At 39.3% G+C, this 21,991-nt stretch overlaps 2 protein-coding genes across 2 annotated transcripts; one reads left to right on the top strand and one right to left on the bottom strand.

The window, feature by feature from the left end:
• Positions 1 to 352: 352 nt before the first annotated feature.
• LOC112672573 (olfactory receptor 13A1) lies at positions 353 to 1,339 on the bottom strand. The gene has a single exon (XM_025467766.2). The coding sequence runs from the start codon at positions 1,337 to 1,339 to the stop codon at positions 353 to 355; it is 987 nt and encodes a 328-aa protein (XP_025323551.1).
• A 19,506-nt stretch (positions 1,340 to 20,845) lies between these two features.
• LOC125753952 (olfactory receptor 6C2-like) lies at positions 20,846 to 21,784 on the top strand. Its single transcript, XM_049103641.1, has one exon. It carries the CDS (start codon positions 20,846 to 20,848, stop codon positions 21,782 to 21,784), a length of 939 nt encoding a protein of 312 aa, XP_048959598.1.
• Positions 21,785 to 21,991: the final 207 nt, after the last annotated feature.

Consider the following 21,991-nt stretch of genomic DNA (forward strand, 5'->3'; position numbering starts at 1 on the left):
CTTTTCTTTTTATATTCACCATCATGGGTACTGGTATATCCTTAACTGAATTACTAATTTTCTAAGAATATAGATCAAATGAGTTTTGTTTTGTCAAATGAGTAATACACTATTAGTCACTCAATACTCAGTTAAGTATTTTTTTCAAATCCATTACAAAACATAGAAAATATAAAAATTACAAGAAACCAAAGTGAATAACAATAATTGCTTTTCAGGTCACATTGAAAATCTATTAATAATCACACTTAATTATTAGTGGTAGTTTTCAAAGCCTTATTCACTGGAGAATCTCTGAAACCACTATGGATTTCCACATGCAATCTCTAGCAAAAGCTTCAGAAGATAGAAGTTAATTTCTGGAGAAGGAGAAAAGCTTCCTGAGGGCTGCCTTGACCTCCTTGTTTCTCAAAGTATAGATGAGGGGGTTGAGTGTAGGGCTCAATATGGTGTACAGTACACCAGCCAACTTGCTCTTCCCTGGACTATAGCTGGAGACAGGGCTTATGTAGGCATAGAAGACAGCAGTATAATACATACACACCACAATGAGGTGAGAAGAGCAAGTGGAAAAGGCTTTTTTCTTCCCCTCTGCAGTCCGCATTTTTAGGATGCTAGAGATAATAAAGCCGTATGACACAATGGTCATCAGGAAGTTCAATATGCCATAAAAGGCATCAGCTAGGACAATCATGATGCTGTTCACATAGGTGGAGCTACAGGAGAGAAGCAACAGAGGAGGGACCTCACAGAAAAAATGGGTAATGACGTTAGGGCCACAGAAATTTAACCGCAGCATCAGCCCAGTGTGGATGGCTGTGTTGAAGGCACAAAGCACCCATACACCTGTGGCCAGCTTACTGCAGAATGCCATGCTCATTGTCGTGCTGTAGTGCAGAGGGTGGCAGATGGCTGCATACCGGTCATAGGCCATGACCGTGAGGAGGAGCAGCTCGGAGGATGCAGCCCATGTGAGAAAATAGAGCTGGGCCATGCAGGCCCCATAAGAGATAGAGCTCTCCTCTGATACCAGACCCTCCAGTGCTTTGGGCATGATGGAAGAGGTGCAGATAATATCCATAGTAGCCAAGTTGAAGAGAAAAAAGTACATGGGGGTATGGAGCCCAGGGTTGAAGGTGATGGCCAAAATGATGAGGATATTACCTGTGAGGGCCACAGAGTAGAGGGAGAGGAAACAGCTGAATAAGAGCATATGGTATTCTGGGTGCTCTGAAAAGCCCTGCAGGATAAACTCTGTTACTAGCGTCTTGTTACTCATGGTCCTTGGGCTGAGAGGGGTTTCCAGGGCTATCAAGTGAATCTCTACCCACAGATTCATGTGATTTCAGGGCTAAAAAGAGAGATAAGATGTATCCTAAGGTAGGCTGCTACCATTTTTCATTCATATTTTACATCATAGCATGAGCAATATTATACAGATATACTGGGACTTATTAATCAAGAGAAACATATCAATATGACATTAGGCAAAGGGCAAGAACATTTAGCTCATAAAAAGTACAAATGGCCAATTAAATTATAAAGCATCATTCAACCTCAAAGAAACAAAAGTTAAATCAACAATCCATTCTTTATGAGCCATGATTTAGCAAAGTTTGAAAACCCTGGTTTTGACTAACATTAGCATGGGTGCCAAGATGCAGGTATTTTAAAATTTATATTCCATTTGAGCCAGAACTTGCACTTCTAGGAATTTATCCTAAGGAAATAATTAAGAACATCTTCAAGGTGTCATCACGGCACTATTTATAATACTGAAAATGTAAAAGCAACCTATACTTTTTAAAGTCAGTATATTATGATGTATTGATATAGTATAATGTTCTACCTATTAAATGATGCATTAGAAATGTTTTACTTGTGCTTATAAAAATAGAATGAAGAAAATTCAAAAATAGTGTGTACAATAGGATCTTATTTTGAGTTTAAGAAAAAAAATCCTGTTTGCATATATACCTGTAGAAAAAACAACTGGCAAATGATAGAACAGAATTTGAACAGTGAAGATAAATTATACTTTATTTCATTTCTTTGCCTTTGCTTCTCTATATTTTCTGATTTTTCCATGTAATATCTCTTCTAAAAGGCAAGTCTGACAGAATAAAGGCCCCCAGTGGGTACTCCTGGATCCACCTCCTGTCCAGACCATGTCTTCCCTCTCATCTCACTCCTCAAAGCCAAAGCTCCAGCCACACCCAGAACTCCCAGTCTGGCCAACATGCCAGCCATGACAGACTTTTGTGGCTTTGTTTTTGCAGTTCCCTCAGCCAGGATGCTCTCCTTCTCATGAACCAGGTCTATCATCATCTCCCTCCTTTTCTAACATCCCTTCCCTATAGAGAAAGGACCATTCTCTCTTTTGTGGTCTTTCAGGATTCTGTACATATTTCTATCCTAGAACCCATTACACATCACTTCACAATATGGTCCTCTAAGATCGGGGCATTTGCTTCAGTCATCTCTGGCCACCACTTCCTGGTCTTCAGACCTGTGCCTGGAATGGAGCAGGTGAGCCCTCAAATACATTTGTTGGAATAATAGTAAAGAACAGTTCAGTACCAATAAAAGCAGAGTGATTTCATTCTCAACACAGTACACATTCTATATTGTTTAAGCTTGGTACTACATTTGCTTTTCCCTTGTTTTCAACTCTTTATTCATTAAAAGAGTTGATTTAAGGAGGATCTTCAACTTGTTTTCAACTCTTGTTTTCAACTTGTTTTCAACTCTTTATTCATTAAAAGAGTTGATTTAAGGAGGATCTTCACTTTCAATTAATAATTCTGCTTTTTGTCAAACATCAATGAATGTATTTATGACTGAAGTATTAAAAGGTCTATACAAGATGAGTAAACACCCATGATCAAGTCATATCACCACTTTGTGAGGTGAAGACTAATATTTGAATAGAAGAGCATAAAATTTCTCTGAATTAGAGCAATAGGCTGTGTCAGTGTAAAGTCTGTTCAAAGCTGATGCAAATGACAGAGCTACATCTGTGTCTTCCCAGAAGTAAGGAACTAGGTCATCTCCATCACTTTGCTGAAGATAATAAATGCAATATGCTTTAACGTCTTTCACATTTGTTTCAAACAAATGTAGTAAATATTTCTTCTGTATGGTTTGAGTTGTGGATCTGGATATTTTATTTGCTCCTCTGGAATTTTACTGGCTCCTCAACATAGTCTGGTGGGTGACTCCTATTTAACTCCAGGGACCACTGTAAGACTGAAAAGCTGACTCAGGCTGAAAAGGAACAGAGTTGGATTTGCCCCATGGATGTCTCCATGAAAGGTTTCTGCACTTCCCACTAACTTCTTCCCTGGGATTCTAACCATCTGACACTCCCAGTCATCACTCACAGTCCACTTCACCATACAGATTTTAAAGCCAGAGATTCATAATGCTGTGGCCACACCTAGAAGGAGACAGACACCTCCATCACCAAACATTGAGCAGTCATGTGTGGATCTATCACATAGCATTACTGGAGTACCAAAAGAATCTATTATGAAGAAAACTTTATACCCATTCTCTTAACTCCAGAGTGAGGATAGAAAAATAAATAAGTAACATAAATGGAAGTTTTGAGCAGGTGTTCAGGACAAGGAAGTATCAACAAACTGATTCACATTCAAGGAACAAATTACCCCTCAGATAATTACCTTCTCACTATAATTTCCAGGGCAGGTGGACAGTCTTCTCATCCAATTGGTCAACAGGGAGATCAAAGCATCCAGGAGCCAATATTCTTTCATTTGAGAATGATCATAAAATCTCTGTTGGACCTCAGCCAATCACTTCCTCTTCTGAAAATAACAAAAACCTTTCTCTCCCGAGGTTCATAGGGCATTGGCTTTTATCCTCACCAAGCATCACAAAATTGTGGCCAAAAATGTGAGGGAAAATAAAAAGATTTCAGGTACCAATTGCCAATTAAACACATACTGCAGGTGGCGGGCACTGAGGGGGGCACTTGACAGGATGAGCACTGGGTGTTATTCTGTATGTTGGCAAACTGAACACCAATAAAAAATAAATTTATTATTAAAAAAATAAACACATACTACATGTCGACTATATGACTCTCTACATGAGAGGTGATAGTACATTTTAAAAGGGATTATTTTCCACACTTACCAGACCCTTCAGTGCTCAAGTTTCAAAGAAAATGAAAATGCATCTTGGATGATTTGATCACTTTAAAGAAACAGCACAAAGTGTCCTCAAATCCTTGAAATTAAAAAGTTCATTTCACTTAGTTTTTCATAAAGATAGATTAGATTTATCTTTATTAGATTTCACAATCTAATCCACAATTGTGGAAGACAATTTATTTTTAGTGAAATTTTATCTTAGTTCCAATTTGTTGTTCATAATTTCAGAAGTGGAGAATTATTGCTATCATAAGGTATTCAATTATTAATGGAGAAGTTGACCATTTCTATTATTTTTATCTCTAAAGATGTTTAAGGTTTTTCAGGCACCATATAATTAATCCAATGTCCATCTGTAACACATGAAAGTAAATTATTCCTATCATAAACAAAATTCAATAACAGAAAGATAAAAATCAGAAAATGCCAAAATCTCATATGTTCAGTTTTAAATCTGAAAGATACTTTCAAGACAACCTAATCCAACCATTTATTGTAAAATCACAAAGGCATCCAAGTGACTTACCCTAGTCACACAGAGTACTAGTGACAAAGCTAGTATCTAGTCCCAAGTCTTTGGGATTCCACCCTAGAATTCTTGGCAAACTATACAAATGTGTTATATGTCTCACTAAATCTAACCTCATTTGAATGTCAAAAAAAGTCAGGAAAAAGAAAAATCAATGAAGAATTTATATGATTATAATGGGGATTGAGGTGTATATGCAAACCCTAAATTCTCAGCCAGCTTTTGCATCCTATTTGCTCTATTCATTTACTGATCAAACAGTAATAATACAGAATGAGAAATCTATAAATGTTACTAATGTCAGCCAAACAAAAAATACCAGGTCTTATATACAGTTAATGATAAAATTTAGGCAGACTAAGAGTTATGAGTGGAATTTTTCTCATCCTTTTATATCACCCAATAGAATGAGCCATCTTCAGAATACTCCTAATTACCTTGAAAAAGTTCTTCACCTTGTTGAGCTAATAAATTTTATGATAGACATCCTTTCCCCATCGATCATGATTGAGATTGGAAACATGGTAACACTGAAGCAATATACAATCTAGGACAAGATCAGTCTAGATAAAGGCTTTCTTCCCCTATTTAAGCTAATCTTGCCAAGAATTTGTGACTCATCTTCAGCAAAGTTTGTCACTGCCAATGGGAGACACCTGGGACACCTGTTCTCAGCTATTATTCTAAGTGGACCCTGAAGGAGCAATTAAGTACCACTTTTGCTGGGTGCCTGGCTGTCACTGGTGTTCAGACAAAGGCCAGTTCAGACTTCTGATCCAAATGTATGTAAAAGGGTGTGAGCTTGAGCAGAGGGCAGGACCAAACCTTTCTCCCAGCTCACATAATCTGGGCCAGTACAGACTCAGGCTCAGGTGCTCAGAATAATGTGCTCACACATGTGGACTGGGTGGCAATTGGGGGCAGGGGGGCATCAGAAAGGCAGGTAGCATTTCTAGACTGCCTTTTGTGGAAGTCTAGAACCATGGAGCAAATGTTCCCAGGCTTCCCAGCATGAACTATCTCTACCAATAGCGCTGGCCCCCTCACCATCTTTCACCCACACACCTTGGCTCCCTTACCAAGCTCTCTTCCCTTCCCCGTCCTCCTATGTTTTCTCCCAGATCTAATTCTACCACCTCTACAAGGCTTCTTTGACTTCCTGGAGGGAAATGATTACCCTCTGCTAAATTTCAGTCACACCCAGGGGCTCTCCAACCATGCTTCAGTGATAATGGCATGGGCTTTGGAGTCTTTACAGAGCTGGAGTCAAATCCCAAGCCTGAATGCTACTGGTTGTGTGACTTGGAGCAAGTCTCTTAACCTCTCCAGGACTTAATTATAATAATGATAAGACTTCCCTCATTATCGCAGTACCTAATATATGAAAAGGGTTTGGTAATATTTTATTTCCTCTTCCCCCCATGTGGCACCTATTTACATATATATGTTTTTCTGTATGAGCAGAGAACAGACTAGATATGTCTATTACCTTCTTCCCTATGAAAATGTCCTGACTATATCTGACACTTAATGCATAATTGTTGATTAAGTGACTGATCCATTTGGTTAAGTGGGTTTGTTATTAAAAGGCACTTCAACCACTTCTAATTTCACTAAGCAGTGTGATGTACTTAGAACAAGCACTAAAGTAAATAGTTCACAAAAGGCTTTGAGACCTGTTATTTGAGCAGTTGTGTGAATTGTCTTTTATAAATATTATTTATTTATTTGTTTGAGAGAGCACACTCATGTTGTGCACACACTGTGCACACATGCACGTGCACGCACACACACACACACACACACACACAAGTGAGGGGGAGAGGTAGAGGGAGAGGGAAAAGCAGATTTCCTGCTAATCAGGGAGCCCTATGTGGGGCTCAATCATCAGACCCTGAGATCATGACCTGAGCAGAAGGCAGAAACTTAACCAACTGAGCCACCAAGATGCCCCAAATTATTGTAAGTTTTATAATTTCTCTGACTATAATAATTTTTAAGTCTATATAATGTGAATACTAATATCTACCTCCAGCATTTTCAGGACTTCATTTTGGAAACCACATGAGTTATTATTATGGATTATTAATTACTTAATTAATTAAATTTATTATTTATTATTAATTTGGAAACCATTACACAAAAGATTGTGTGCTGGCAGCACTATGCCCAAGTGGGTTATCTTTTTTCCAATGAAACAAAAGATACATAAACAAAAAATTTCCTTCCTGAGATGTTACTGATATGTCACCATTCATGAATAAATGTGTATGAGTTAAGTTAAAGGCTAAACTGCTATAACAAAGAAACCCAAATATATGGTGGCTTAATATTTTCTCTTTCACTCAATAATCTGAAATGTGTATGAGTAATGGGGTTGTTTCCAGACTGATGGGATAGCCTTGCCCCATCTTATTAAGAGATCCAGGTTTCTCCCAAGTCAATGATTCTTTTTTATTTATTTTTTTATTTTTTTATTTTTTTTCAAGTCAATGATTCTTGATCTCCTAGGCCATTATTGTCTTCACCTTCATGAAATATTCCACAACCTCCACATTTCATCTCGTAAGAAGAAAAGTGACAGGAAGCCTTGGGAAAGCAATTTATTTCAAGCAAGTGAAGCATTTACACACGTAACTTCTACTTACAGTCTATGGGTGAAAACTTAATTATGTTGCCTATTTAGCTACAAGGGAAGCTGGGAAATGTGGCCAAGCTGGAAAGTCATACAGGAAAAGGGGAGAAGGGGAGAGTAAATTTTTAGAAAAAAATTAGCTATTTCCCTAGCTATACAAGAAGAAACTGAAGATAGGAGAATTTACAAAAAAAAAGACTTGCTGTCAGAATGAAATTTATGTTACTCCTTAAAACAGATTCAAAAAAAGGAAAGGAGAATGATCAGATAGTTAAACAGGAAGAAAGGGAAAGGTGAAAGGAAGATAAAAGAAGTAGAGAGGCATATGACCTACCCTGAATGCTAAAAGAGGAAAGTAAGAAAGTGAATTTAAGAGTTCTAACATACAGATGGGGCGGGGTAAAATGGCGAAAGAGTAGGGTCCCCAAGTCACTGTCCCCACCAACTTACCTAGATAACTTTCAAATCATCCTGAAAATCTACTAATTTGGCCTGAGATTTAAAGACAGAACAGCTGGAAAGCTACAGAAAGAAAAGTTCGCACTTCTAACAAGGGAGGAAGACAGAAAAAAAGAATCCAGTTGGGGAGGGGCCCCCACAAGGAGCCGGGCTAAGGCTGGGCAGCGAGAGCATTCAGGACAGGAAAGTCCAGCCCTGGAAAAGCAGGAATTTTAACAATCTTCCCAGACAGAAAAGCGCTCACAGGGAGGTCAGGCAGGATCCCAGGAGGGGCAGTGGAACCTCCAGGCTCCGGGGTCACTAACAGAGAAGGTGTGCCCCAGAGGAGAGCGCACAACACACCGCCGGCCGAGTACAGTAAAGGGCTGGAGCCCGAACCCTGCGGGGCCTCGGGAGAAGGTCAGGCCGCGGCTCTGCGCAGACGGGGCTGTGCGGCCCCGAGAGCGATTCCAGTGGCGAAGGCCCCAGAGCCCAGGGCGCCGGGGGACACAGACCAGGATCCTGCACTCCCCGGGGGACAGACAGAGGCTGGGAGGGCACAGGACAGCGAGGATGCTTCTGCCACTGGGCTGCCCGAGCTGTGCAGACCAGCGCCTCCCATCCCTGGAGAATCCAGGCCAATGCAGACTGGAAGACTGTGGTAGTTACTGCAAGAGCTGACTCCAGGGCTGGAAGGCTGGCTGAGGACAGTCTTGTTATTCCTCCTGGTGTCACCCTGTGCCTGGGAGGGGCGGGGCGCCCAGGGAACAGGGGCCTCACAGGATAAACAGCTCCCACTGAGCCGAGCACCTGGCAGGGTGTGGGACAGTTCCCCAGGTGCACACACCTGAGAATCAGAACAACAGGCCCCTCTCCCAGAAGACCAGCTGTAAGGAGAGGGAAAGAGCAAGTTCTTGACTGAGCAGCACTGGAGAGCTTCAGGGGAAGTTGAGGGATTTACAGTATATAGAACCAGAGAATACCCATCCTTGTATTTTTGTTTTTTGTTCATTGGTGTTTTTTCTGTTTTTTTCCTTTGTTTTCCCCTTTTTTTCTCTTTTATTTTTCCTTCCTTTTTCCAGTACAACTTGTTTTTAACCACTCTTCACTGAGCAAAATGACTAGAAAGAACTCACCACAAAAGAAAGAATCAGAAACAGGACTCTCTCCCACAGAATTACAGAATTTGGATTACAATTCGATGTCAGAAAGCCAATTCAAAAGAAAATAATAAAGCTACTGGTGGCTCTGGGAAAAAGCATAAAGAATTGAAGAGACTTCATGACTGCAGAATTTAGATCAAATAAGGCCAAAATTAAAAATCAATTAAATGAGATGCAATCCAAACTGGAGGTCCTAATGATGAGGGTTAATGAGGTAGAAGAACCAGTGAGTGGCATAGAAGACAAGTTGATGGCAAGGAAGGAAGCTGAGGAAGAAAGAGAAAAACAAAAGATCATGAGGATAGGTTAAGGGAAATAAATGACAGCCTCAGAAGGAAAAAATCTACATTTAATTGGGGTTCCAGAGGATGCCGAAAGGGACAGAGGACCAGAAAGCATATTTGAATAATCATAGCTAGAACCTCCCTAACTTGGAGAGGTAAACAGGCATTCAGATCCAGGAGATAGAGAGCCCCCCACTAAAATCATAAAAACCGTTCAACACCTCGAAATTTAATAGTGAAACTAGCAAATTCCAAAGATAAAGAGAAAATCCTTAAAGCAGCAAGAGATAAGAGATCCCTAACCTATATGGGGAGAAGTATTAGGTTAACAGCAGACCCCTCCACAGAGACCTGGAAGGCCAGAAAGGGCTGGTAGGATATATTCAGAGTCCTAAATGAGAAGAACATGCAGCAGAATACTCTATTCAGCAAGGCTTTCATTCAGAATAGAAGGAGAGATAAACAGCTTCCAAGATAGGGAGAAACTGAAAGAATATGTGACCACCAAACCAGCTTTACAAGAAATATTAAGGGGGACTCTCTAAAAGAAGTTCAAAGAAACAATCTACAAAACAGTGACTGAATAGGTATTATGATGACACTAAATTTATATCTTTCAACAGTAACTCTGAACGTGAATGGGCTTAATGATCTCATCAAAAGGTGCAAGGTTTCAGACTGTATAAAAAACACAAGACCACTATTTGCTGTCTACAAGTGACTCATTTTAGACCTAAGGACACCTACAGCCTGAAAATAAAAGGTTGGAGGACGATTTACCTTTCAAATGGTCCTCAAAAGAAAGCAGGGGTAGCAATCCTCATCTCAGATAAATTAAATTTTATACCAAAGACTGTAGGAAGAGATGAAGAGGAACAGTAAATCATACTTAAAGGATCTATCCAACAAGAGGACTTAACAATCATGAATATTTATGCCCCTAATGTGGGAGTTGCCAAGTATATAAATCAATTAATAACCAAAGTTAAGGCATAATTAGATGATAATACACTTATACTGGGAGACTTCAACACAGCGCTTTCTGTAAATGACAGATATTCTAAGCACAACATCTCCAAAGAAACAAGAGGTATAAATGATACATTGGACCAGATGGATTTCACAGATATTTACAGAACTATACATCCAAACGCAACTGAATACATATTCTTTTCAAGTGCTCATGGAGCTTTCTCCAGAATAAACCACATACTGGGTCACAAATCAGGTCTTAACCAATACCAAAAGATTGGGATCCTCCACTGCATATTTTCAGACCACAATGCTGTGAAACTAGAACTCTATCAGAAGAAGATATTTGGAAGAAATTCAAACACGTGGAGGTAAAAGACCATCCTGCTAAGATGAAAGGAAATTAGAGAGGAATTAAAAAGATTCATGGAAACTAATGAAAATGAAGATACAACCGTTCAAAATCTTTGGGATACAGTAAAAGCAGTCCTGAGGAGGAAATACATTGCAATACAAGCATCCATCAAAAAAACTGGAAAGAACTCAAATACAAAAGCTAAGCTTGCACCTAAAGGAACTGGAGAAAGAGCGGCAAATAAAACCCACACCCAGCAGAAGAAGAGAGCTAATAAAGATTCGAGCAGAACTCCATGAAATAGAGACCAGAAAAACTGTGGAACAGATAAACAAAACCAGAAGTTGGTTCTATGAAAGAATTAATAATATAGATAAACCATAGCAAGCCTTACTAAAAACAAAAAAGAGTCAAATTAATAAAATCATGAATGAAAAAAGAAAGATCACCACCAATACCAAGGAAATACAAACGATTTTAAAAACATTATGAGCAGCTATACACCAATAAATTAGACAATCTAGAAGAAATGTGCGTATTTCTGGAACCCCACAAACTACCAAAACTGGAACAGGAGGAATAGAAAACTTGAACAGGCCGATAACCAGGGAGGAAATTGAAGCAGTCATCAAAAACCTCCTTAGACACAAAAATCCAGGGCCAAATGGCTTCCCAGTGGAATTCTATCAAACGTTTAAAGAAAAAAAACAATACCTATTCAACTAAAGCTCTTCCAAAAGATAGAAAGAGATGGAATACTCCAAACTCGTTTTATGAGGCCAGCATCATTTTAATTCCAAAACCAGACAAAGACCCCACCAAAAAGGAGAATTATAGACCAATATCTCTGATGAACACAGATGCAAAAATTCTCACCAAGATACTAGCCAATAGGATTCAATAGTACATTAAAAAGATTATTCACCATGACCAAGTGGGATTTACCCCCAGGACGCAAGGCTGATTCAACACTCCTAAAGCAATCAATGTGATAGGTCATGTCAACAAGATAAAAACAAAAACCATATGATACACAGGAAGAGTTTGACAAAATACAGCACCCATTCCTGATCAAAACTCTTTAGAGTGTAGGGATAGAGGGAACAGTCCTCAGCATCTTAAAAGCCATCTACAAAAAGCCCAGAGCAAATATCATTCTCAATGGGGAAACACTGGAGCCTTTCCCCTAAGATCATGAACACGACATGGATGTCCACTCTCACCACTGCTATTCAACATATTACAAGAAGTCCTAGCTTCAGCAATCAGAAAACAAACAGAAATAAAAGGCATTCAAATTGGAAAAGATGTCAAACTCTCCCTCTTTGCAGATGACTTCATAATGTACGTAGAAAAACCAAAAGCCTCCACCCCAAGATACCTAGAACTCACACAGCACTTCGGCAGTATGTCAGGATACAAAATCAATGCCAACAAATCAGTGGCATTTCTATACACTAACAATGAAACTAAAGAAAGAGAAATTAAGGAATCAATCCCTTTTACTATTGCACCGAAAAGCATAAGATACCTAGCAATACACCTAACCAAAGAGGTAAATGATCTATACCCTAAAAACTACAGTACACTTCTGAAAGAAATTGAGGAAGACACAAAGAGATGGAAACATATTCCATGCTCATGGATTGGGTGAATTAATGCTATGAAAATGTCAATGCTACCCAGGACAATTCCCACATTTAATGCAATCCCTATCAAAATACCATGGACTTTCTTCAGAGAGTTGGAACAAATTGTTTTAAGATTTGTGTGGAATCAGAAAAGACCCCGAATAGTCAGGGGAATATTGAAAAAGAAAACCAGACTGGGGGCATCACAATGCTGGATTTCAGGTTGTACTACAAAGCTGTGATCATCCAGACAGTGTGGTACTGGCACAGAAACAGACACATAGATCAATGGAACAGAATAGAGAACCCAGAAGTGGACCCTAAAGTCGATGGTCAACTAATATTGGACAAAGCAGGAAAGAGTATCCACTGGAAAAAGGACAGTCTACTCAATATATGGTGCTGGGAAAATTGGACATCCACATGCAGAAGAATGAAACTAGACCACTCTCTTGCACCATACAAAAGATAAACTCAAAATGGATGAAAGATCTACATGTGAGACAAGAATCCATCAAAATCCTAGAGGAGAACACAGGCCACACCCTTTTTGAACTTGGCCACAGAGACTTCTTATAAGACACATCTATGAAGGCAAGGGAAACAGAAGCAAAAATGAACTATTGGGACTTCATCAAGATAAAAAGCTTCTGCACAGCAAAGGAAACAGTCAACAAAACTAAAAGACAACCTACAGAATGGGAAAAGATATTTACCAATGACGTATCAGATAAAGGAATAGTATCCAAGATCTATAAAGAACGTATTAAACTCAACAGCAAGGAAACAAACAATCCAATCATGAAATAGACAAAAGACATGAACAGAAATTTCACAGAGGAGACGTAGACATGGCAAACAAGCACATGAGTAAATGCTCCGCATCACTTGCCATCAGGAAAATACAAATCAAAACCACAATGAGATACCACCCCACACCAGTGAGAATGGTGAAAAGTAACAAGACAGGAAGCAGCAAATGTTGGAGAGGATGTGGAGTAAGGGGAACCCTCCTGCACTGTTGGTGGGAATGTGAACTGGTGCAGCCACTCTGGAAAACTGTGTCATTGTTCCTCAAAGTTTGAAAATGGAACTCCTCTATGACCCAGCAATTGCACTGCTGGGGATTTACCCCAAAGATACAGATGCAGTGAAACACCAGGACTCCTGCGCCTGATGTTTATAACAGCAATGTCCACAGTAGCCAAACTGTTGAAGGAGCCTCAGTGTCCATCGAAAGATGAATAGATAAAGAAGCTGTATTATATGTATATAATGGAATATTACTCAGCCATTAGAAACAACAAATACCCACCAGATGCTTCGACATGGATGGACCTGGTGGGTTCTAAGTCAATTGGAGAAGGACAAACATTATATGGTCTCATTCATTTGGGGAATATAAAAAATAGTGAAAGGGAATAAAGGGGAAGGGCGAGAAAATGAGTGGGAAATATCAGTGAGGGTGATAGAACTTGAGAGACACCTATCTCTGGGAAACGAACAAGGGGTGGTGGAAAGGGAGGTGGGTGGGGGTTGGGGTGACTGGGTCACGGGCACTGAGTTGGGGGCACTTGATGGGATGAGCACTGGGTGATATGCTATATGTTGGCAAATTGAACTCCAATAAAAAATAAATAATAAAAAAGAATTCTAACATTCTTATACAGTATCATGAGTCTCAGCAAATGGGTCTCTTAAAAATTATGTGTAATTCCCAAAAGCTGCCCCTCAAAAGATGAGTGTCAGGCAGAGCTGTAGAAAGGTTGACTGGAAGATGGTAAGAGCTGTGCTGTGAGACTTAGCAGAAAGATATGATATTTTAATGAGAGGCCTTCCAGCAGGAGATGCTTGGAAACTTGTGCAAATTTAGGGATCTCAGAATGCCATGGAAAGTCAAGCCTAGGCAATACCATAGCCCACTCTCCCCAGGTCCTATACCCTAACATCAGCTGGGACCAACTATTAAAACAATCAAATTATTAATTTTTGGTTGAGTCCTTATGTCCTAACTGTAACCCTGAATGTGTTTTGTACTCTTTAAGTCCTTTTTCAGCTTTTCTCTCATAACTACTCGTCTTGCCTCATATCTTCCTGAAAAGGGAAGCACCATCCTATCAGAGTTTCTCAATCTCATTCCTTCTATCCTCAATCTTTGTTGATTCCTGTCCTCTATTAAAGTTCTATGAGAAACCAGCCAAAAAAATAAAAAATGGTTCATTTTTCCCTACAACAAACTGTTGAACATTGTTATTTTCTTTAAGGTGCCCATAGAATTTTATGATAATTCTCATGCTAGACATAATGTGTATACCAGACATGCAAAGAAGTAGGACAATACACCCATATTTTGAGTGAGAAAAATGAATGAAAACCAACTCAGAAATGACAAAAATAATAAAATCAGTAGACAAGAACATTAAAACAGTTATTTAATAACTATATTCTAAATATTCAGGAAACTATAGAAAAACATAATAAATGGAGACCTAGAAGATTTAGAGGATTCCAATATAATTTCTGCGATATAGGGATCCCTGGGTGGCGCAGCGGTTTGGCGCCTGCCTTTGGCCCAGGGCGCGATCCTGGAGACCCGGGATCGAATCCCACGTCGGGCTCCCGGTGCATGGAGCCTGCTTCTCCCTCTGCCTTTGTCTCTGCCTCTCTCTCTCTCTCTGTGACTATCATAAATAAATAAAAATTAAAAAAAAAAAAAAAAGAAAAAAAAAAATAATTTCTGCGATATAAACTACAGTGTCTTAAATTAATAATACACTTAATGGGATTAACAGTACATTAGACATTGCAAAAAAAAAAGATTGGTGAATTTGAAACACTAGCAATACAACTTATCCACATCAAACACAGAAGAAAACAAAAAGCATAAGAATAGTACATCAGTGAGTCCCAAATCAACATCAAATAGCTTAATATATGTGTGATTAAACCCTACAAGAAGATAAGGAGTGGAATAGAATGTAAGAAACATTCAAATGAATAAAGGGTAAATTTTTTTCCAAATTCAATAAAAAGTATAAACTCATAGATATAATAAATTCAGTAAACTGCATGCACAGTAAAAACTAAGAAAAATCACCAGTACACATCCTTAAAGCCAATGATAGAAAAATCTCTAAAAACAACCAAAATAAAAAAGGCACAGTAAATACAGAGAGAAATGATAAGAAAGATAGAAGACTTTCTATAGGATCAATGCAAGAAGACTATGGAGAAAAATCTTTAAAGTTCTGAAAGGGGAGAAAACTGTCAATGTAGAATCTTGTGTCCAGTAAAAATATCTTTCAAAAGTAAAGGTGAAAAATATTTCACAAATACAAAAGGAATTCTTCACCAGTAAACATAAATGAGAAATATTAAATGAAATCTTCAGTGAGAAGGAAAATTATGCCAGATGGAGATCTAGATTTACTTAAAAGAATGGAGAACACTAGAAACAGTAATTCTAGGAAAGATTTAATATTTTATTTATTATTTAAATATATTTAAAGATAATAAACTACCTAAAGAAAAATAATAAGGGGGACCCTGAGTGGCTCAGTGGTTTAGCACCTGCCTTTGGCCCAGGGCATGACCCTGGAATCATAGAATTGAGTCCCACATCGGGCTCCCTTCATGGAGTCTGCTTCTCCCTCTGCCCCCACCCTGTGTGTGTTTTCATGAATAAATAAATAAAATCTTAAAAAATAATATTGTGGGATTTATAATACATTCAGAAGTAAATGATGACAATGACACAAAGGCTATCTGGGAAGAAATGAAATAATGTTATCATAAGATTCTTAATACTATATATTAAATGATATAATATCACTTGAGATACTCTGTGATAAAGAAGAATACTACAAACCCTAAAGTGACCACTAAACTTAAACACATAGTTACAGTTAACAAGCTAAATTGGAAATCAAATCGAATCATAAAAAATACTTGTAGTCATGCAAGGGAGAGCACAAAATAAGAATAACAGGGAAAAAGTAGATGAGATAAAGAGAAAGGAAATAGAATACAGTAAATTTAAATTCAAAGTTCAAGCATAGGGCACTCTCAAGAACAGTGGATGTCTTGGGGAAAGACATTCCACCTTTAGAATCATGAATGAAGTAAAGATACAGCTTAGTATTAAGTAAAGTAAAAAAAAAAAAACTAGTAAAGATACAGCCTGTGCTAGTTCACAGGAGAAAATCAAGGAGTAAGACAGCTGGGATAAGCTGTCCAGGAATGAGAACAAATATCAAACACTGACCTCATACAATGGAGTATTATTGAGCCATCAAAAAGAATGAAATCTTGCCCTTTGCAATGATATGGATGGAGCTAGAATGTGTTATGTTAAATGAAATAAGTCAGTCAGAGAAAGACAAATAGATGATCTCATGCATATGTGGAATTTAAGGAACAAAACAGATGAACATATGGGAATGGAGAAAGAAAAAAAGGAGAGAGAGAAACAAGCTATAAGAGACTCCTACTGATAGAGAACAAATATGCTTTCTGGTTCTCTGTCCCTCTCAGTGCCCTTTGGAACACCAATTAAATGTAGATTTTTCCTTCTGAGGCTGTTATTTATTTCCCTTAACCTTTCCTCATGATCTTTTAATTATTTTTCTCTTTTTTCCTCAGCTTCCTTCCTTGCCATCAACTTGTCTTCTATGCCACTCACTGGTTCTTCTACCTCATTAATCCTCATCGTTAGGACCTCCAGTTTGGATTGCATCTCATTTAATTGATTTTTAATTTCGGCCTTATTTGATCTAAATTCTGCAGTCATGAAGTCTCTTCAATTCTTTATGCTTTTTTTCCAGAGCCACCAGTAGCTTTATAATTGTGTTTTTGAAGTGGCTTTCTGACACTGAATTGTAATCCAAATTCTGTAACTGTGGGAGAGAGTCCTGTTTCTGATTCTTTCTTTTGTGATGAGTTATTCCTTCTAGTCATTTTGCTCATTTAGTCCTCTAGTCATTTAGTGCAGAGTGGCTAAAAATGAGTTTTACTGGAAAAAGAAGGAAAAAAAAATGGAGGGGTATCCTCTGGTTCTATATACTGTAAATCTCTTGACTTCCTCTGGCGCTTTCCAGCTTGCTCGGTCAAGAACTTGCTCTTCCTCTGTCCTTCCAGCTGGTCTTCTGGAGGAGGGGCCTGCTGTGCTGGTTCTCAGATGTGTGCACCTGGGGGAGCTGCCCTGCCCCCTGCCAGGTGCATGGCTCAGTGGGAGCTGTTTATCCCGTGAGGCCCCTGTTTCCTGGTGGCCCCTGCTCCATCCCAGGTACAGGGTGATTCATGAGGAACAACAACACTGGCATTGGCCAGCTCTCCAGCTCTGGAGTCAGCTGCTGCAGTAACTACCACAGTTTCTCAGTCCACACAGTCCTGGATGCTCTGGGGTGGGGGTGCTGATCTGCACAGCTTGGGGGTGCCCGGCTGCTGGAAAGCCCTCCCTCTCTTGGGCCCTCCCCACCTCACCTGTCCTGGCGGAGCTCAGGATCGCTGGCGGCATCCCCCATTGCCCTGGGATCCGGGGGCCTGTGCTGCTGGATGGTGCTTACGGGGCGCAGCTCCCCAAGGCAGCAGGGCGCTGCCCCCTCCGCCCAGAGCCGCCGCCAGAGCTGCTCCCGAGGCCTCACAGGGAGCGGCTCCAGCCCTTTACCGAGCTGGGCCCCACGGTGTGTGGCGTGATCTCCCCCAGGGCACTTCCTCTGTTAGTGACCCGGGGAAATGGGAGGCTCCACTGCCCCTCCTGAGGTTCTGCCCGAGTTCCCTGGTAAGAGCCTTTCTGTCCAGGAAGAATCCGGTGAAGATTTTTAAAGTTCCTGCTTCTCCAGGACTGGGCTTTACTGTCCTGGAGGCTTTCACCACCTGACCTTAGACCGGCTCCTCTAGGGACCCCTCCCCAACTTGATTATTTTTTTCCCCCACCTTCCTACCTTGTTAGAAGCACAAACTCTTCTCTCTGTAACTTTCCAGCTGTTCTCTCTTTAAATCTCAGGTTGAATTTATAGGTTTTCAGGGTGATTTGAAAGTTATCTATGTAAGTTGGTGGGGACTGGTGACTTGGGGACCCTACTCCACTGCCATCTTGCCCCCTCTATTTTTAAATTTGTTTCAAGCATGCTTGTGATTGATCATTGAAGTGTTTTTGTGATGGCTACTTCAAACTCTTTCAAATAATTCTACTATCTATATCATCCTGATGTTGCTGATATGACAAGTTTTTGTCAACTGAAACTTGGGCATTTAGCTCTTATTTAAACTTTGTGTTTTATCTGGTGTTCTTTGACACTGTACTGGGAGAGTAAGGGAGCTTCACTTTATTATCACTGGTGGAGTTCCAAATTTCACACTTAAACTTTCAGTTTCAACTTAGTAGCATTATGAAATTGGGATTTTATAAAATCTGGGAGGATTATATATGCTCTGTCTTTGAATATTTCCATGGAGGACAATGGACATTGGGGAGTCCAAATTATTATATTTGCATATGTAATGAAAAGGTAGCTATGATTTTGGTATCATAATTTTCTGTTTCCAACAATGCCCAATTAGTAGCCACCAGGGATTCTAGAGGGACATTGGACTTTGTTCTATCTTCTAATGAGGTCTGGTGTGTCTGGGGTTTGCCACTGGTCCTAATGGATCCTGACTGGTGTCAAGAGAGTCGAATGCTAAGAATATGATGGGGGAAATTACTTTAACTTTTATCTTAGCTACCAATGACATGTTTATTCTCCTCAACATGGAGAATTTAGGAAGTGGAAATGCATTTTACCTGCCCTGGAATGCATTTAAGAAGAATACTATTAGAAGGGACTAGTTTGAGTGAGGAGGCTAAGTCTTCCACCCTGCTCTGGAACATTTTCCCAGCAAGCAGAGTCTCCTGTTGGTGGTGGCTGACTTAGGAGCAGAATGGGATTTTGGAGAACCTGGAGCCTGTAAGGAAGGTATAAAACTTTTTGGAATTCCAAGTTAACTTACTCCCAGATTCCAGTAGAGCACTGGGGATGGTATATATGTGCTCTCCTTTCTTTCTCAGGATTTCATCAGGCAAGAATGCCATGGAACTTTCACTTTTGTTTACCCCAGTTTTAGAAAGTTCCAATTTCGTATGAAGAAGCATGCTTAGCAGACAAGATGCACATTTTGAAATTTTCTCTAGGACAAATTAGGATAATTTTAAATGCAAGTGCTTCTCTCTCTGTCTCTTCCCATCCTCCCTCTCTCTCTCTCTCTCTCACACACACACACACACACACACACACACACACACGTACATACACACACAATTTCTAAGTGCCTAGATCAGAATTTTGATTTGTTGGAAGAGTGAAAGAGAAGGAGACTGAGTTCTGTTTATTGTGAGCTGCATTTAGGTGAGTAAATGACCTTAGTGTGATTGCATTATTTTGCTGTTCGTTTATTGTAAATTGAAGCAGAGTCTGTTCCTCTTTAGACTGATTTAATATACTTAAAAGAGTGAGGTTTGACTAAGTCAGACAGCCAGTTCAGAGATCTGAAATGAACACTAGTTGACCAGAGTGACAAAGGCTTACATAGAGAAGTTTATGGACTTGAAGGAATATTTTATTTAGGTGGGCAATAGAAGAGAGAATGATCAGAAAATAATTTCCAGAGTCAAGGCATACAATTTCTCTTTCTATCCTCAGGCTAGCATCTCCTAAATGTAGGGACTTATAGGGTCAGAAGATATTCTCCCTTAGAATGACCACTTACTGACTAGTCTCAAGCTCTGTAGGAAAATTGCCTGACCTGTGTCTCCAAAAATATAATTAGAGTCCACCTGCTACTCCAGTACTCTCACTTTAGAGAGCTGCACCTGGAAGCAAAGGGAGTTTCCCTACAGATGATGTTATGACTTCAAATATGGATGAAAAATCCTAAGGATATCATCAAGGTATATATATATTTTTGTTGGGATGACCTACTCATGATTATAAGTATTTTAACTAAGGATACAATTTTACTTTTATAGTATTTACATTGTGGATGCATGATATGAAAGGTACCTTATCAATAATCAGATATATAACTTAAAGAAGGATTTTTTTCTGCTTGTGAATAAACTATAGAAGAATAACTAAACTGTTAAAGTTACATTATTCTTTATGAAGACTTATAACCACATGCACAGTTCTTTTTTACCACTTAACATAAACATATTCATAGATAAAAATATATTTTTACTTAATAAAGTGCAAAACTTAGACATAAAATATAAAGTTTAAAGTAGTAGAAAAATCCAATCACCATTCCTACATTATTTTTTTATTGATTTATTTCCATTCTTAAAATTTTTAAATTAAAGTATAGTTGACACACAGTGTTCCATTAGTTTCAGGTATACAATATAGCAATTCAACAACTCTATATGTTATGCTATGTTCACCACAAGTTTAGCTAACATCTGCACCATACAATACTATTACAATACCATCAATTATATTCCCTATGCTATACTTTTCATCTCTGTGACTTATTCATTCCATAACTGGAAGGCTGTACCTCCTACTCCCCTTCTTCCATTTGTCTACACTGTTTTATACATTTAATAAAATAAAGTTCTTCATTCTTCAGTTATGATACCCTACACAATAGCTCAGAGAGTTGGAGAAATGGAAAAGTCGGTGATGGAGGATGCAAGAAACCACACAGAAGTTCAGGAATTCACCTTGGAGGGTTTTCCTGGTGTCCAGCACCCTGGAAAGATTCTCTTCCTGGTGCATCTGTTGGCATACCTGGCCTCCATCATGGGAAACATACTCATAATCACCATTACCTGGGCTGACCATCACCTCCAGACACCCATGTACTTCTTCCTTAGCAGTTTCTCCTTTTCTGAATGCTGTTTTATAACCACTGTTATTCCAAAATTGCTGGCTATCTTTCTGGTAGGGAGGCAATCAATTTACTTTGCTGCCTGCCTCACACAAGACTTTATCTTTCTTTTCCTGGGAATAACTGTTTTCTTCCTTATGGCTATATTATCCCTAGATCGGTACTTGGCCATTTGCAAACCTCTGTATTACCCAACCATCATGAACCCAAGGATGTGTTTCCTTCTGGTCATTGCCTGTTTAGCTTTGGGATTCATCCTTATGGTGGTTCCAGTTGTAATGCTTTCCCATTCATCCTTCTTTGGTTCCCATATCATATCTCACTTCTGTAATTTTGGGCCCCTGGTTTATCTCTCCTGTTCTGATACCAGATTTACTGAGATGTTGGCCTTTGTCCTTGATTTGTTTATCCTTTTGACATCCCTTATCATAACCATCATTACCTACAGCAACATAGTAATCACAATTGTGCAACTCCTATCAGCCAAGGAGAAAAAGAAAGCTTTCTCCACCTGCTCCTCTCACCTCATAGTCCTCTCTCTGATGTATGGCAGCTGTGTCTTTATATATATGAAACCAAAGCAAACTAAAGGGCTAGACTCCAACAGAGAGGCTACCCTTGTGAACATGGTGGTAACCACACTGCTCAACCCTGTCATCTCTACTCTGCAGAACAAGCAGGTCCACTGGGCTGTAAGGGATACTCTGTCCAGGGTTAGACTGAAGAAATAGAACCACTGACTGTCAGAGGAGAATGCTACTTCTACATCTAATACAATGTCCCCCCTATTTCTGGAATCTCCTATATAGGCTAGCAAATACGTTGTTAGAGGTTCTGCTTGTTTATTCTTAGAATAGGGGCAAATTTATCTTATAATCCAATATTCCCCACTTTTTGAAAACTCTAACATTCTTCTTTATACTGAGATGAAATTATCT

The sequence above is a fragment of the Canis lupus genome, chromosome 28, assembly GCF_003254725.2.
Source record: "Canis lupus dingo isolate Sandy chromosome 28, ASM325472v2, whole genome shotgun sequence".
Taxonomy (NCBI): domain Eukaryota; kingdom Metazoa; phylum Chordata; class Mammalia; order Carnivora; family Canidae; genus Canis; species Canis lupus.